Below are 17,575 nucleotides of genomic sequence, written 5' to 3' on the forward strand. Positions count from 1 at the left end.
CTTGAAGTCCTTATGTAAGAGAGCATGGTAAACTCTGGCTTTTTGTTGTTATCTACTTTTATTTTCGACATTTTAAGTGTTGATGTTTAAACACCAAACAAGCTAATTTATTTAGCTGTTTGTGTTTTCATTGAGTGATGTATTACATTTGTATCATATGATGATGTTTTAGCCTTTTTAGCATTTTTTTTTCTGGGGGCCGGGGGGAAATTGAGCTAACAAAATCATACACACGCAGTTAATCTACGGTCATGGAAACTGCTGAATCAAAACCAGATAGGGTATATGATCTTTAGTAATAAAAAATTGTTTGGTTTTGAGACATTCACCGAACAAAACCAAAACACCAAGTCAGTCCATTCGTCTCTCTTGTGTGAACCTGCGTTGTTTTGTATATGTAAAACCTCAAAAACATGTGTAATGACCGTTGAGTTAGTTGAATACGTGTTGGCGTGTCTAATGGCCGAAGAAAGGTGACGATGAGCAGTGCAAAGATGCAATGATGTCAGATCCTTGGCCTTCAAAACGGCGGCGTTGTTGCTATCGCTGCTCCTTTTAAATAAATCCAGGCTTGTCTGAAATTCTATGATGATCAACAACTCTTGTTTTTTTTAAAAAAAAAAGCAATGTTTTGTACATTTCTATTGATTACATCTCTTTAGTACATTTTCTATGTGTGAAAGAGAGCTCTTGATTTGTGTTGTTCTTGATGATGTATTTTTTCCAAAGGGCAGAGCTTGAAAGAAGCAAAGATGGCAATGCAACTAGTAGAACTGTGCTCTTGGTCACCGATGAGATCTGTGTCTCGTGGTGCATCCATGTTCAGGATATCGATATACCTTCCCTGAAATGGTGTGTGTTGATGGAATCAACCTCTACAGATTTTTCGAGTGACTATAACCAATGTATGTTTTATTTATGAACCTTATAAACTCAACAACTGTTAACAGATCGCTAAGATGAGAGCAAGCCTAAGGGTGTGGAGAAGAGTTCTTCTTTCCAAAGAAGAGAGCGATCTCAAGACAAAGCTTGAGGAAGCCATTGTTGAAAACACTCTCTTCAAGAAATTGAAGGAAATACCAGAAATGTCATCTAGAAATTGAAGGAAACCCCAGAAAAGAGCAATACCCCATCAGTTTGGAAAAGAGGAGAGTGAAAATTGAAATCCCAAATTCAAATTTAATTGAATCCAAAATTATTGAATATAAGCTTCAATTTTCTCTCATAACTTATTGAGAATCTTTTTGCTGTGATAAAGTAAAATAAACCAAACAAATCTTTTGTTTTTTTGATTTCTCCTCTTTTGCAACTATTAATAATGGGCCTAACTCACACCCAAAAGCTAGCTCATGAGTGGAGGATTGCCACACACTTATATATTGTCTACAAATTTCTTTATTTGTCGATGTGGGACACTAACATCCCTCTCACGCTCAGGATTAGACATCTGAAGCGTGGAGTTTTGTGAGACTGGACATCCACGGATGTGGCCACAATCGAACAATTAGAACGTTGGGCTCTGATACCATATTAATAATGGGGCTAACTCACATCTAAAAGTTAACTCATGAGTGGAGAATTGCCACACATTTATATATTATCCACAAATTTCTTTATTTGTCGATGTGGGACACTAACAACGACACTCATAAATTAATGTAGTTTAGATAACAAAGTTTGGAGAAAACTCATTCTCTCTTAATTCAACAAGAAGCTCAAAGCTTTTCCTAGTTTCTACAGATTCACAACAGCTTTTGATCACAATCCCGAAGCTATACACGCCTAAACCAACTTTGCTCTTGTTTTCGTTGAAGAAACCCAAAATTCTTGATCCAACAACTTGATTTTTGGGAACAAAACAAAATTATTCTGGTTTAGTTATTGGGTGGATTTAATTTTGGTTTACCAATTTTATTTGGGTTGTAATTCGGTTTAGTATTGTTTTTTGGTGGTTAATTTTCTTTTGGTAAACAATAAACGGACTTAAATTATGATTTATGTACTTTTTCGCTTTTTGTTTTGAAATTTTATTTTGTGGGTAAATAGATTTCAAACTTTTCAATCGAGGAGATATAAGTTTTTAACTTTCTCAAATTAAAAGGATCTAAGACGAGATTGAAAGTTTGGATGAATCTATTACTATATAATACTTCGGAAATACGTTATTTGATCAACAAAATAACTCTATTTTTGGTAAAAACAAATAATTAACTGGGTATCTGAAATTTGTTCAAAATCAACATCTTACACGAAACAGAAGCGGAAGCTTTAAAATGGGCAATTTTAGCCTTGAGGAATTTAGGGTATAAGAAAATCATCTTCGAATCTGGTTCTAAAGAGCTTATCACGACGATCATTGAAGAAGTAACATGGCTATTTCTCAACACCTTATTTAACGATATATCAGTTTTGTTCCTTCTTTGAGGAGATTTGTTTTGAATTCCAACAAAGATATGAGAACCGAGTGGTAGATAGGATAGCAAATAAGTTTTTTTTTTTTTCAGAATTATGCTTCTAAGTTGTATTATAAAGCGTTTTAACCATCATGTGGACTAGAACAATCAATTGTAATTTCATATGGGTTAATTCAGAATCTAGTTGTTGAACCAAAAAAAAAATCAACATATTACATAATTTGTATTTCAATTTGTAATACAAATGCTAGATGAGTCAGATAATTTGTATTACAATTTTTTTTACCACCAAAATCAACATATTATCAAAATTTTCAAGGCGCTCATTACATATATATATACAATAGCAGATGTTACAAAAAAAAAAAAATCCCTAAATTCATTAGAGGAGAGATGAAAAGAATAAATGGGAAATAAATAAAGAAATGCATTAGGAGCCAAAGGTCCAAGCAATAAAAGCGTGCCACGTTGTGTTGTCTCGATGCAATTAATTTTTTCTCAAACGAAAAAAAAAAAAGCTGTAACGGCTAGCCTCTGATATTTCATTTCGAATTCCCCCCCTTCTTGTATTCTCCTTCTTCATCTTCAACCTCGAAACCATAGAAATTCTCTGCGAAATCAGCATTTTGCTCTTTTTTTCCTTGCCAAATCCAGAAAAAGTCTCATCTTGATCCGATTCTTTTCTTGAGAGTGACGATGCGGAGCGAGAGGAGAATCGACGAACCATCAGAAAATAGAACGAGAATGAATCTCTCGCAAGAAGTCGACGACTACATCAAAGACACAATTGATCACTCGTTAGGTCTTCCGATCTCCATGGAAGCTCTCCAGAAAAAGCTCTACACGGCAGAAGAATCCCAGCGCCGTCTCCGAGATCAGTATCTGGCTCTGGTTTCTAGATTAAAGGAGAAAGATGATGTAATCGACCGAGTTAGGGTTCGTAAATTCGTACTGAGTCTCTCTTTTTTTATCTCTCTTTCTGGGCTTTGAGATCTGATCTTGTTTTTTGCTCGATTTTTAGTCCGAAGCGAGTATGAATGCGCAGGCGTTGAAGAAATTCGTCGACGAGAACCAGAAATTGGCTGCAGAGTGTGGGAATTTGCTGGGCCAGTGTAAGAAATTGGAAAGAGAGTGCTTGCTTTATCATCAAGACCGTGATGCGTTGATGGAATTCGGGAATGAATCGGATGAGAGGGCTAGAGAAGCAGAAGCTAGGGTTCTTGAATTGGAAGATGAGTTAGGAACAATGTCTGAGGAATTGCAGATTTTTAAGCGACAAATCGGGACTGAAGAAGTAAGAATTTTCTTCGATTGCCCTTAAAGAAAATTAGTTTTCTTTTGGTTAGGCTGTTCTTGGTGAATTGAGATTTCTCAAAGTGTAGATTCATTTTCGTGTTAATTCGCAGAAAGTCTTTGAATATGTAGATATATGATCTGATTGATGCACTTGAAAGAGACGCTTTAGAAGTAAGATAACCTTGATTTTGGGACTTAGGGATCCATTATTTGGTTAGGCTGTTCTTGATGAAATAGTTTCTCAAGTGCTATTGCTTTCTCTATCAAGTTGGTTTCTCACAAATTGATTTCTCATTGATTCATTAACCCATCCATTTTGTGTTGCCTCGATGAAAGTCTTAAATTTTTTAGATATTATCTCATTGATGCACCTGAAAGAGACACTAATGCTAGTCCACATGAAGTTTATCGATTAATTATCAGTTAGCTCGTAGTCTACCTTCTATATCAAGTGGATAAAGGAACTTGTAAGGTGTTGGATTGTCTATGATACTTGAGATTTTGCTTGATGTATCTTTCTGTATCCTTGTTGAGGGGTTTATTTTACTTGCTCATAAGATGTGTAGCAATTTGTGTCATTTCGAAAGATCTTCATCAGCTTACAGATGATTTCTATTTTCATTTTTGTCCGTTTAAAGGTTGAAAAGTGCACACCATTAGAAGAAGATTTGCTTGATTCAGTTTTGGGATCACTCATAAGCAAAGATGAAACTATAGTGGGGCGTCTCTTCTTAGAGGCTAACATCCAAGACCACTCATGCCAAACCTTGTTGAGCAGGTGGGATCAACTAAAGCCTTCAACGCAAAAGGTTATTTCTTTAGTTTCAAGGGCAAGGAAATTTGAAAAAGAAAAGGAATGCATCATCCTGAATCTCACTAAAGCCGAGCAAGAGGTAATAATAAACCATTACACTTACACACACCTCTTGTTCTTGCACATAACTATCAGTAAGTCTTATAAAAAGGATCTGAAAAAAACATTCCACTTGACCCCTTCAAAATTTAAACAGGTTGAGCTTGTGAGCACGCAAAACCGGAAGCTGGATAAAGAAAATCGTAAGTTGTTAAGGCAACAAAGCCCTCTTGGCTCTGCAGAGTCAAGCCGCAAAAGCGAATTTGCAAAGGTAAAGAGGTCACAAAATGAAAAGCAGCTATGGATTATCTTAGACAGCTATATGTATTCTATTTGATCTAACTTAGAGATGGTTTTATGTAACCAGTCAAATAAGAGAAAGAGTCCGAAGATGATGGGCAGCCCAATCGAGAAGAGGCTTGAGTTTTGCACAAGTCCAGAAATTAGCAGGAAGCCTCTGTCACCTGTGTGGAATAACTCACCAGAAATTAGCAGGAAATGATGACAAATGAATCAAATATGTCTTTGTATTATCATGTGTGTGTTTTGTAGGAAGGAGAAGCCAGATTCAGATTACATTGTCGCTTACTTACCAGCATGTATTGCTATAAAACATTTGACTAGAAGATCAAGTTTCTAACTCACCAGAAATTAGCAGGAAGTGATGACAAATGAATGAAACATGTCTTTGTATTATCATGTGTGTGTTTTGTAGGAAGGAGAAACCAGATTTGTTACATTGTCGCTTACTTACCAGCATGTATTGCTATAAAACATTTGACTAGAAGATCAAGTTTCTAACTTATGACAAGCTTCTACAAGAAAATTGTGAAACCTCCCAAGCTTTAAATTGTTTTAGTTAAGCACGGACTAAGAAGATTTTTATGAAGATAATGAGTCTAAATATCAAACATGGTTTACCTTCATCTACAAAAAGTCCTAATAAAATGTTGTGAGCTAACAAGTCTAGCTAAGCAAAAACAGAAACAGTCCAAAGATGGAGGACGAGCTTCTGTTTTTGCCTAGAGTGGGTTGGTTATTGATATTTATTATATTTTTGCAGCTGAAAATACTATTATTCGATCATTCGATCATAGCCTCATCAAACCACTTCCAATATAGCACTCTCCATCCTACACCAAAAAAATAGTCGTAGAAATTTTCCATTTACACAATGTGTAACTGAAATGAAGTAGTTTACTTACATCAATGTTTGAACATGCGTTAAACAGCCTCCCAGGACACGTTAGGTGGTTCACTCGGCATGAATCGATTATTGCCTTACAGTTGAGACAATGGTTGATGGCTGGGTGTAGCTGTAAGGCATCTTATCTGTTTTCAAATGAAGAAACAAGTCAATACTCTCGGAAACCTAAGATGAATCAACAAATACAAACCAAAAAACACATAACGCATCTCTATCTCTACCAAATTAAAGCAACAACCACAAATTCTTGAGCAATGGAGAATTCATGACAGTAACAAGTTCACAACAGTAACAAATTTAGGGTCGAAGCAAACTCAATAAAATGTCGAATCACAAATTCTATAGAATAAATGGTCAAATGATTCTCGAACTTACCTGATCAGAAGGAATGATTAATGCACTCGCAATCTCGTCTCACTCTCAATCACAATCTCCTCTTGCTAAAAAAAACCATAGTTTTATCTCTAAATCGGTTTTGACCACAATTTCTTCCTTTGGACCATGATTTCTCTTTTTTTCTTTTTTAATAATTAAGAGGTTGTGGGGCTAAACCCAGTACCAAAACATGTGATATGGTTTGGTCCCAAAAACCATTTTAAACTTCTAAACTTTGCCTAAAATCTTTATCAGATGACCTATTGGTTCTTGGTCATGACTTCTCTTTAAAGCAATGTTTCATTCAATTTAGCTTTCCAAAACAAAGGTTGTTCGCAAAATGAGTGATATAAAGTCTGTTAGACTAGAGTGTTATTTTATGATTTGATTCTAACGTAGAAATGTAATTCTGACAAATTTCATACAGATTAAAAATTTATAAAATACATAAATATATCCGTAATAAATTTACTAATAATTGAGTGTTAATGATTGAAATTCACATGTTATACAGTAATTTTTAAAAGAGGGATAAAACATAAATTAAGTGTACAAAATTGTATTGGAAATGTAGAATGAACATTTTTTGTAAAACAAAAAAACAAAAAAATCTAATTAAATTGACATTCTTTTTTATGAAACAGAAGGAATAAAAAGAATAGAGAATAAAAAAACATTTATGTCTCGTACTAGAACAAAAAAAAAAGGCACTTCTAATTTCTAAACGACGTTGTTGCTTGATGGTTTAACCCAAAATAAAAAAGTCAGCTGCGAAGTATACTTTCTTATCCAAACACTCTCTCTCGCTCGCTCGCATGGCTCTTCTTCGTCTTCCTCCCATTTCCCTCCAAATTCTAGGTCACCAATCTGACCAAAAATGCCCGAATCCCAGATTTTCGCTCAGGAATTTCTCTCTCAATTGGTCTACTGCCTCACTATCTCGTCTTCATCGTCATGAGACGTTTCTAGACTCAGTTCCAGCAAAATCCAGAAATCTTACCACTTACTTCTCCTCTACTACCCAAGAGCCAATCCTCGAATCTTCTTCTTCTTCTTCAACTGAAGAAGAGATTTCTAAAACCAGATTGATTGCTCAGAACGTTCCATGGACCTCTACACCTGAAGACATAAGATCGTTGTTCGAGAAATTCGGGATTGTCGTCGACGTTGAGGTTTATTCTCGTTTCCTTGAATCTTTTTTTATTCTTTTTTCCCTTAATTGATTCGTTTTTCTGTCGAGTTTTGTAGATGTCTATGCATAAGAAGGAAAGAAACAGAGGTTTGGTTTTCATTGAAATGGCTTCTCCTGAAGAAGCTGCAACAGCTCTCAAAGCTCTCGAATCATTTGTAAGAACATATCATTCTCTTCCACAATCTCTAAAATTGGGACAGAATCATAAATATAGTTCTCTCACTGGGTTCTGTTTCCCCAATTGCTGTGTACATTGTGTGTTATTAGGCTCTTTCAGGTTGTGTTTTTATGTTGTTGTTGTTTCTTGGTCCCTTTCTCTTTCTTTGATCTTTCATTTTTTTCATTGAATTGTATGAAAGCTCATAGCATTCTCTTCCTCAATCTCTAAAACTGGGAAAGTTCTCTCCTTTAGTTGTGGTTGTCTCATACTATCCGACTTTACTTTAGCACAAGTTGTACATTTTTGTGTCATTGGTGATTCGTCTATTTCAGGCTTTGATCTTCATTTTTTTTCATTTGAATTGTGTGTTCTTTTTTTTAGGAATACGAGGGTCGTCGTTTGAAGGTAGACTATGCGAAGACCAAAAAGAAGAAAACATATGCGCCGCGCGAGAAGCCTACCGCTGTTCCTACATTCAATTTGTTTGTTGCGAACCTGTCTTTTGAAGCAAGGGCCAAGCATCTTAAGGAGTTCTTTGATGCAGACACTGGAAACGTTGTGTCCACTGAAGTTATATTCCATGAAAATCCGAGGAGGTCGAGTGGCTACGGGTTTGTCTCTTTCAAAACCAAGAAAATGGCCGAGGCAGCGCTCGTTGACTTCCAAGGAAAGGTAATTCCAAGCTTACTCTAAATGATGATGATCTAATCAAGCTTTTAAAAGCGTTCTAGGCTCATAAATTTTGAGCAAATTTGTTGCTAATATATACTCTTCTGCCGTAGTGTTGAGTTAAATCCAAAGTCCAAGAGAGTGTTTGTTTTTTGTTTGATTTGTTTCTGATACTATTTGAGCTACACTAAATCGTAATGATCTAATTTGCTTTAAAAGCATTATAAGCTGATCAGTTAAGTGAATATTGACAATGGATCCAAAGTCCAAGAGAGTGTTTGTTTTTTTGTTTTTGGTTTATCGTTGGTGTGTTTCTGATACCATCTACCATAAACAGACCCAAAAACCGAATTTTCCTCGTGTTTAGACCCTTTATGCATCAATGAGCTGTTTTAAAGGGTAGATACAATAACGAGAATATGGACTATAATCCCAAAATTGTAGAACAGTAGTGCTTCTAATAACAGCCTTAGAAAATGAGTTGATTTAATTGGTGTAGTATTAACATTACACAGGATTTCATGGGAAGACCAATCCGATTAGCTCGTAGCAAACAGTTTGTGAAGTTGCAAGCTAAAGAAGGGTTGCAAGCAACTGATGAGGAGGAACCATCTCAGCCTGAGACAATGACACTAGAGAACGAATCTCCGGCTGCAGAAAACTGAAAAAGGTAAGCTTCATTGGCTTCATTTCCTGGCTTTATTTGTATCATTAACTCGAAGGCTCTAAATTGATCAAATCAGTATATATACATTAGTCTGTGTTGCAGGATCTAGTAAGAAGTACAAGACCGATCTAGTAAGAACTGGAAACTAGCGTCGTCAGTTTCAGATCAGATAAGTCCCAAGAAACAAAACCTATGTGGCTCTGAGAACTTGCTCAAGAAACCAAAACTTAAGTGGATCTGAGAACTTGCTATGTTAAGTTAACACATTGCTCTTTTTGTTTATCATTTGGTTTCCATTGATTGTTTGCAATTGTTTTCTCAAGAAACCCTGAATCTTTAGTACCTATATATAAGCTATTACTTCAATGCAAAAATGTATCTTTCACAGAATGTTACAAAATTTAAAGAACAACACTTTGACTTATCGACAGTGTGAAGTGAAGTCAGAAGCAGCACTGTCTGCAAGGATCACGTATCAACAGCCTCAAGTCTTTAGAATCTAACTCCTCTTCGAATCTTCTGTGAGCTTTTTTTAGGAGTCTCAGAATATTAGCCAAAGGTCCGTTGCTTCGACTCTCGTCTCTCTCCTTCTCGGCGTAAGATTTGGACTTCTTCTCGTCTCTGAAATACATGTACTTGGTGATCTCCAACAAGTTTCTCTTGTGATGAGGCCAGCCTCTCTCGTATCATCCACAATGACCACTCTACGCTTATCAACCACAAGAAGATCAAGTGTCTTCTTAAAAGGGCTTTTTTCTCTGGTTATGACTCGATTTCCAAAGTATACTCTCCCCGGATCTATCAAATTTAACACTGTCTGAGCGTAACTGTAAGAGCCCATTGTGTACACGTACAAAGAGAAAAGCTTGTTGGCTTCTTGTAGAAACTCGCGAACAAAAGGTCGTAACTTTATGAAGTACTCGTTTGGAAGGCCTTTGTCGAACCTCCATAGATCAACCCTTGAATCAACTTCTTCGATTAGATACTTTTCTTTCTGAGTGAGCTGCGAAACAAGAATCGTGTGGAGAAGCGTGTGGTCCAAGTCAAGGACTAGGTGAAGCTTCTTCTCTTTGTTGAGACAGGCCGGTTTGTTTCTTCGTTTATTTTTCTTAAAGAGAGTAGATATTTTCGTAGTAAGATGTTTTGTAAACGCCATAGCTTTCGTTGCTTAAATGTTTTCTCTCGACGGGAATGTAATAGCGTTGACGAAGGAAAAAAAAAACCTAATTTGATCGGAACCCTCGAAGAAAAACAATGAGTGATAAATGAATTTGATCATTTGTATAAATAAATAGAGAGGAGAGATTCAAAAATTGGAGTAGAGTAACGAAAAATGGAAATCTCAATTTGATTTTCCTTTTCTGAAAGTACTTTTGCCTTTTTGGTCTTTGCTGTGTTAACGGCTAATTTTAATTATGTTTGACTATTGTATCCTCTACACACTTTCAACATTATTAATGCTACTTAAACCGTTACATGTACATGTGCGTAACTGTGTGGGTTGCGTAACTGTGTGGAGTCTATCTATATGTATATCCAATTTTTTTTTTCTTTCGAAAATTACAGAAAGGGAGTGTTTTAACGATTTTTTTTCTGTAAATAAAACTTATTATTGGTTAATGTAAGTTTTGAAACTAAATATTAAAGATTTTAATATTAAAACTGTAAATTTTCTATAAGATTACAAAAATTTTGAAATAATTGTGTGAGTTTTTTCCGTACATATAATCTTGGAAATCAAAGTTTTAAACAATTATCTATGTAGATTTAGATTAGTTTTGAGTTTCTATTTGCGAGAGATTGTATAAGAGAAAAAGAAAGAGTACTAATGCCCCTTCTATTTTTTTTTCAAAAAAATAAAAGGTGTTTTTAGTAATTCTTTTTTTGTTATAAAATTTATGTTATTTTATATGTTAAACAAAGTTAAACTTTACTTATATCCAGTGCTCGAATATTCGCAGGGCGCTAGGCGGGCGGAAGCTCACAGATTACTGCTTGGCCGAAAGTTGGCGACTAATCACAGACTAATCGACGATTAGTTTTGTGAGAATTTTTTTTTATTATTTTTTGGTGTTTTAGACTTTAAGTTAAGTTATGTTTATTAGTCCTTTTTTTGTAGAATTCTCATATTATGTTAAAAATTGTGTATGTGAAGTAGTAGATTGAAATTATTATCATATGTATAAACATAAAATGCAATGTGAAATCCATTTTAAAACTTATAATGCATTCAGAAACCAATAACAAAAGTAGTGACACAATATTCAAAAGACAAAAATGAAGTTCAATCACATGATGATACAAAAAATAATAGATTGTCTTGATCATGAGAATACAAAAAAAAGTCAAAGGATAAGCCAAATCTCCATCCTTTCCATCTCCAATGATCAAGTTATCATGTGTTTTGCACTTCTATGTCTTTGATAAGTCACAACTGAAACCTGTTGAAAAAAATAACAAGTGAATGAATCATGGTTTGAAGAACAAGTGGTATATGTTTGGTGAAAAATGCAAATGGACCATGAGAACAAGTCATTACTAGACACAAATAGTAAGCCATTCCTAGACACTAACAAACACGAGACCAGTCACAAGTCATGCCTAGACACTAAACCAGTCATGAGTACAAATCTATTACAGATCATGAGTACAAATATCAAACACGAGACAAGTCACAAACTCCAAGCAGCAAAAACCAAGAGACATAAAACCACCGAGACATCAAACAACAAAAACAATAAAGACAAAGAGTTTAAGAACATTAACTAACCTGCTAACTAACTTTGAGAGTCACGAAACAGAGGAACCTCTTGGTATAGATCAGGTTCGAAGTCCATATCATCAAACTCTTCTGGTTCAGAATCAAAGTCATCATCGTAAAGAGTTCTTACACTTGGAACTTGGGTGGCTAAGATAGCATTCATTTCAGTCTCTTGTTCTTCTATACGCGGGCCAACTATCCAATCTTCAACTGTATCTTCATTTCCATCTTCGAAGATCACATCCGAGTTTTGCTCTCTGATTTTTTTCTGCTTGTTAAACAACCTTGCATTAAACTGAACGTAGACTAGATTGTTCAACCGATGAACATCTAGTCTATTTCTTTTCTTAGTGTGTATCTGCATTAAAAATAAGTTTCATTACAAGTACAATAAAAAAGAGTTTGTGAAACAGAGTAAAGGTGATAGTAGACTTACCCCTTCAAAGCTACTCCAATTACGTTCACAGCCCGAAGAAGAAGAGGTCAAAGACAGAATTCTGGTTGCCATTCTTTGCAGTGTTGGTGCACCACATCCATAAGTGGCCCACCAATTCCCTACGATGCATCAAGAGACATCATTAACATTATTTAGTGACAAATGAAACCAAATGCTAACCAAATGAGAATACAGACCTGGATCGAATGACTGATCTTTCACTTCACAGCCTTTTAATGCTAATGCTCTACCAAACGACCCAGTTTTGGTCTTGTACATATTGATTTCATGATTCACAACCTTATTTTGCTTCTCAAAGTCACCATGATAGAAAATTTCTACACAACTCAAGAACCCTTCGATGACTTGCAAATCATATTGGATATTGGTGTCTTTGTAGAAGTAATAAGGATTGAGGAAGTATGCAGCAACATGTAAAGGAGAATCCAATCTACCTTTCATTTTTTCATCAATGATCTGAAAGATAGGTTGGTAATTCCTTTCCACATTATCAGAAGCTTCCATTATAGCCTTCTTAGCTTCCAATATCTCACCATATATAAACCCCATATAAGGAATTCTCTCACCATCTGCCAACCTTAGAACTTTCACCAAAGGACTGAAGATCTTCAATACCGACATCACTGAATTCCAGAATACAAAACTCATTACAGTATCAAACACACTCTTGCCCTTCACTGAGTGCACTCAGACCAGTCATCGCTTGTAAACATGGATTTCAGCTGAGCCTTCTTCTCGTACAAGCTATGAAGAGTTAAAAAACATGTAGCAAACCTTGTTGCTCCTGGTCTGACAATGTCTCTCTTCTTAGTGTATGTTCTCATCAGCGACAATGTCTTGTGGTGAGCATAAACAAAAATGGTCAAAGCCTTTGCTTGATCAATCACCTTAGCAAAACCATAAAGCTTAGACACTCCCTCAAACATTAAATCCATTGTATGAGGTGCACATCCACTCCAAAATATACCCGGTCTCTTCTCCTTAAGCATCTTTGCAGCTGAAACATTGTTGGTAGCATTGTCAGTAACCACTTGCACAACTCTTGAAGCCCCTACCTCTTCAATGCACTTGTCGACATAGTTGAAGATATATTCACCTGTGTGAGCATCTTTGGAAGTGTCTTTGGAGGAAATGAAGCATGTACCTCCTTTTGAATTGACACAAAAATTCATTATGCTCCTCCTTTTCATGTCTGTCCACGCATCAGTCATCACCGAGCATCCATCTTTATCCCATTCTTCTTCAAGACTCTTCAGTTTTTATTTTGTCTTCTGATATTCTTCATTCAGCAGTGGTTCTCGTAACTGATACTGACTTGGTGGCACCCATCCTGGACCAAATTGTCCCAAAGCTTCACAGAATAACCTAAATGGTTCATTGTCGATTGCACTAAAAGGAATACTTGCCTGATAAAGCCACCGAGCACAGTATTGGCGTACAGCATGTGTCTTCTCTTTAGAAATGGCATCATGGATGCTCTGCTGCCGTTTCTGAGCAGCCAACGAAGCTTCTGGATCAATGAAGCCTGCAAACCGATCAATTGGACCTTGGAAATGAGGTGATCTAAGTGGTCCAAGATCTCCTTCCAGTTCATCAGTAGCTTCATTGTCGACATTTACCTCAGCCCGTAAAGCCTCTTCACTCTTCCTTTTCAAACCTTTCCTCTCATTTACTCCGTTAAGTGCATTCATACACTTATTTTTATCCACCTGAGTTGATCTTGGACAAGAAGCCACTGCCCCTTTCTTATGCGCTATGTGTTGCTTCAGTCTGTGAATTCCACCGGAGAGCTCCTTACTACATAGCTTGCACTTGATTTTGTCTGGAGAGGATCATACAATGTCCCATACTCCCATCCAACATCGGTGGAATTTCGCTTAAGAGAAGGTGAGGTTTCAGGTGGTGGATCAGCCATAACGTCCTAATCAAGCTAATAAAGGTGGTTTAAAAAGTTTAAGTTAGATGAAGAAAGGTTCTGAGAAAAGAATCGTAACCAATGATCATTGGTTAGGGAGTTAGAGAGTTAGAGAGTTAGAATGATTTTAAAAGGTTAGAGTGAAGACTGTTACAATCACAGAAGTAAGAGTTTGAGAGGTTAGAATGATTTTGAAAGAGAGGTTTGAAGATTTAAGGATGTCGGAGATTTTGAAAGAGAAGTTTAAAGATTTTGAAAAATTGAGAGATACTTACCTCGAGAACAAGATGGAAGTGTTTGTAGATGATGTAACACCTTGATATCTCGAGCACTGGTTGTAAATGTCGGAGATTGTTTCGATCACGCCTGAATTCCTGCTGAGTTCATTTGGATTAGAATTGTTTGATCGTGATTAGGTTTTAGATTTTGGGAAATTTTGTGTTTAGGGTTTGAAAAGGGATTTGGTCGATTTCCTCTTGAGATTAGAGTGTCATCGTTTTGGCAAAAGGGGAAGAAAAAAAACTTGGGCCGAGCCATAAGCCCAATTTTTGTGAAAATTTTGCATCAATTTTTTTTGTTGTTGGGCCGATTTTCTGCGGAAATGGGACGAGTTTTTTATTGGGCGGTATTAGGCGCTCATTGGGCGGCCAACCGCCTAGACCGGCCGACCAGACAAAAATCGCGGCGGTGACCCTCCGTCGAACGACTAGGCGGCCGCCTAGGCAGCTGGGCGGCCGAGTTTTCGAACATGGTTTCTATCAGTTTTAGGCTTTTAGCGTACAAGTTAAAGAATTAAAATTGTAATGTATTAATAAAAATTAATATAGAAATATTATATTTTTTTTTTCCGCAAACAATTTCATTGATATCAAATTAAGATTACAAAGTCAGTATACAAAACTTCTGGAAAACAAATTATTGCATAAGCAGATATATGCGCCATATATTAAGAATGATATAACATGAAAAGTGAATTTGATGATGCTTTCCGAAGTAAAGTCTTATTCGCTAACAGAAGATTAAATCCGTTATTTTCCTTCTCCAAAATCATTCCTAATGCGAATTGTGTGTTTGGCTAACAATTTTTGGCTAAAACTCGTAATTACACACAGCATCATAAAACCCAATGCTTCCGTTGTTTGAAATTTTGTTTCCACAATTAGATATTTAGGATTCCGTATCCAATTTCTTCTATGAGGGTTTAGCTTTGACCTTGTCTCCTTATTCAAAATCAATTTAAAGAAATTTGACTTCCTTTTCCTTCCGACTTGATTTGTAAAACGCCTGATCCCGACCCAAAGCCTTTTTTGGAATCGTAACAGATGTCCACTGGTAAACAAATCCAACGAAGAAGATCCTCCACCAATAATGACAACACATATGCACATAAAAGGTTTCTTCAGATTCAAAGGAAAATCAGCAAAGATGAACCATATCGAAATTGCCATTTGAGTACATAAATCCTTTTGAGAAGTAATCAATGCATAATTCACGCCAAAGGCAGTAAATTGCAATCAATATTGTATTGCATCACTCCAAGTTGACGAGGATTTAAGACAAAATCTAAAAAAAAACAATAATCATGAATATCATTGTGTTGTGAAATACCAAGGGGGTTTAAGGAATCGGAAATCATCCGAAGAGGACAATTTCAAACAACCGCCAAAGTTTTCACTCAAACGGACTAGCACCGTCAAAATTGATCCAAAAAGACAAGGAATCAACCATCGGACATCGCTCTTCAAGAGGAAGATGTGAAGATGTTGTCGTTTTGGACTTCACACATTAATTGGGCTGAGTTCGTTACATCGTTAGTTTGGGCCACGCGTTTTGATTGGAAGCCCGAGAAGGAATTGAGTCCATAAATAGGCAACAACGGTCAACTTCGTCTTCGTCATGTGAAAAAGTCAATAACAGAAAAGAGAGAGAAAGTAGAGAACAGAGCAAAAGAGAGAAGCTTGAGAAGATTCTCGGTGATTGTCGTTGATTCGATTACGGTTGCTCAGTGCGGTGTCTCCGGCGATGGTTTGTCCTGAAGACTCCGGGTTCTTGTTCCGATTCAAACTCTCGTCGAGTCTTCTCCGCGAGCTTGCTTAGAAGATAGCTGTATCGAATAAACAGCTTGTTAGACACTTGTATCTGGAGATTTGATATATAGTGCAAGCATGGTGGTTTAGTTCCACTCCCAGATGTACCGAGAGGGAACTGGGTAAACAAATTGCTTTTGAGTTCTTAGATCGAGTATTAGTTTAAAAACTAGTCGAAGATTCAATCAATCTAGATTCAAGATCGCTAACTGGGACTAAGAATTAGTATCAGACTTGATCAAATTCTTAACAGAGTGGTATCAGAGCCAGGTTAAAGACGCTGGAAGATTACTGGTGTGTAATCAGGAGAAGTCTGTGATCGCGAATCTAGATTTCTTGATTGATACAGGTGTAACAAGAGGTGTTGAGGTCTGACACCGGATCGAGCATAACTAGTGTTGAATTTGGGATTATCTCCAGGTGTAGTTTTCTGATCAAGAATGGAAGCAGTAAAGAAGTTTGAGATGGAGAAATTTGATGGTAAGGGTGATTTCGGAATGTGGAAGTTTTGAATGTTAATGCAGCTAGAGCTTCAAGGTTTTGGGAAGCAAGTTAAAGAACTCATAGGTGAGCTGGAACCAGATTCGAAAGGAAAAGAAACCGAGGAGGTAGACTAAAAAACTGGATTTGCTTTGACTGCAGATCAGATCAAAGAAAGAGATGTGAGAGTCAGAAACTTGATCTGTTCAAGTCTCACATCCATGGTCTTGCGAAAGGTGATGAAGGAAACTACTGCTGCAGGAGTTTGGAAAGCCTTAGAGGCTGACTATCAAACTAAAACCCTCCCTAACCGTGTATATCTCAAGCAACGTTTTGCTAGTTTTAAGATGGACAAGAATAAGTCTATAGACGAAAATATGGACGTATTCCTAAGGCTGGTGGATGAGCTGCAAAGCCTGGGTATCGAAGTAAGCGATGAGGATCAGGCAGTTCAAGTTTTGTCAGGTTTACCCGAACAGTATGCCTCACTGGTTCACACGCTGAAGTATGGTAAAGGCAAGGACATGCTGACCCTAGCAGAAGTAGTTCAGTCAGCTCATGCCAAGGAGGTGGAGCTAAGGGAGATGGGCTTATTGAATAAACAGAGTTCAGGAGCTGAGGGCCCTTATGTTAGTCATGGAAAGTCTACAAAAAAGGCTGAAGGTTACAAGAACAAAGGAAAAACATCAGGCTCTAAGAACAAGGAAGGCAAGTTCAAGAAAAACTCACAGGCTGGTCAATCAAAGCAAAGAGAGTGCTGGGTATGCGGTAAATAAGGGCACTACAAAAAGGACTGTCCACAAAGAAAGAGTCAGTCAGCTTCCAGCTCAGCGAACTTAGCTCAGGAAAGTGAGCATCCGATGATCCTCACAGCAAGTCCTAAATACACTAAGGACGAATGGGTCTTAGATTCTGGGTGCTCATTCCATATCACTCCAGAAAAAGATCTATTATTTGATCTAAAGGAGTTTAACGGAGGAAGAGTGCTGATGGGCAACAACACCTTCAGTGAAATAAAAGGAATTGGAAACCTCAGGATTGT

General features: G+C 36.8%; 2 protein-coding genes, 1 long non-coding RNA gene and 2 pseudogenes across 3 annotated transcripts; 2 read left to right on the top strand and 3 right to left on the bottom strand.

Moving 5' to 3' along the window:
• Positions 1–3,020: 3,020 nt before the first annotated feature.
• Positions 3,021–5,197, top strand: LOC18014613. The gene is made up of 5 exons (XM_024154291.1): positions 3,021–3,350; positions 3,436–3,708; positions 4,349–4,603; positions 4,721–4,834; positions 4,931–5,197. Exons 1-5 carry the CDS (start codon positions 3,111–3,113, stop codon positions 5,063–5,065), a joined length of 1,017 nt encoding a protein of 338 aa, XP_024010059.1. The 5' UTR covers positions 3,021–3,110; the 3' UTR covers positions 5,066–5,197.
• Positions 5,151–6,291, bottom strand: LOC112085197. Its single transcript, XR_002898759.1, has 3 exons — positions 6,146–6,291; positions 5,769–5,895; positions 5,151–5,696 (listed from the first exon to the last, which is right to left on the bottom strand). It is a non-coding gene; the product is annotated as an uncharacterized LOC112085197 (long non-coding RNA).
• A 607-nt stretch (positions 6,292–6,898) lies between these two features.
• Positions 6,899–9,218, top strand: LOC18014614 (33 kDa ribonucleoprotein, chloroplastic). Its single transcript, XM_006397151.2, has 5 exons — positions 6,899–7,317; positions 7,394–7,492; positions 7,879–8,169; positions 8,682–8,836; positions 8,924–9,218. Exons 1-4 carry the CDS (start codon positions 6,961–6,963, stop codon positions 8,829–8,831), a joined length of 897 nt encoding a protein of 298 aa, XP_006397214.1. The 5' UTR covers positions 6,899–6,960; the 3' UTR covers positions 8,832–8,836; positions 8,924–9,218.
• A 41-nt stretch (positions 9,219–9,259) lies between these two features.
• Positions 9,260–9,989, bottom strand: LOC18014615 (annotated as a pseudogene).
• A 1,621-nt stretch (positions 9,990–11,610) lies between these two features.
• On the bottom strand, positions 11,611–13,966 carry LOC112085402 (annotated as a pseudogene).
• Positions 13,967–17,575: the final 3,609 nt, after the last annotated feature.

This window comes from Eutrema salsugineum, unplaced genomic scaffold, assembly GCF_000478725.1.
Source record: "Eutrema salsugineum unplaced genomic scaffold, Eutsalg1_0 scaffold_3, whole genome shotgun sequence".
Lineage (NCBI taxonomy): Eukaryota > Viridiplantae > Streptophyta > Magnoliopsida > Brassicales > Brassicaceae > Eutrema > Eutrema salsugineum.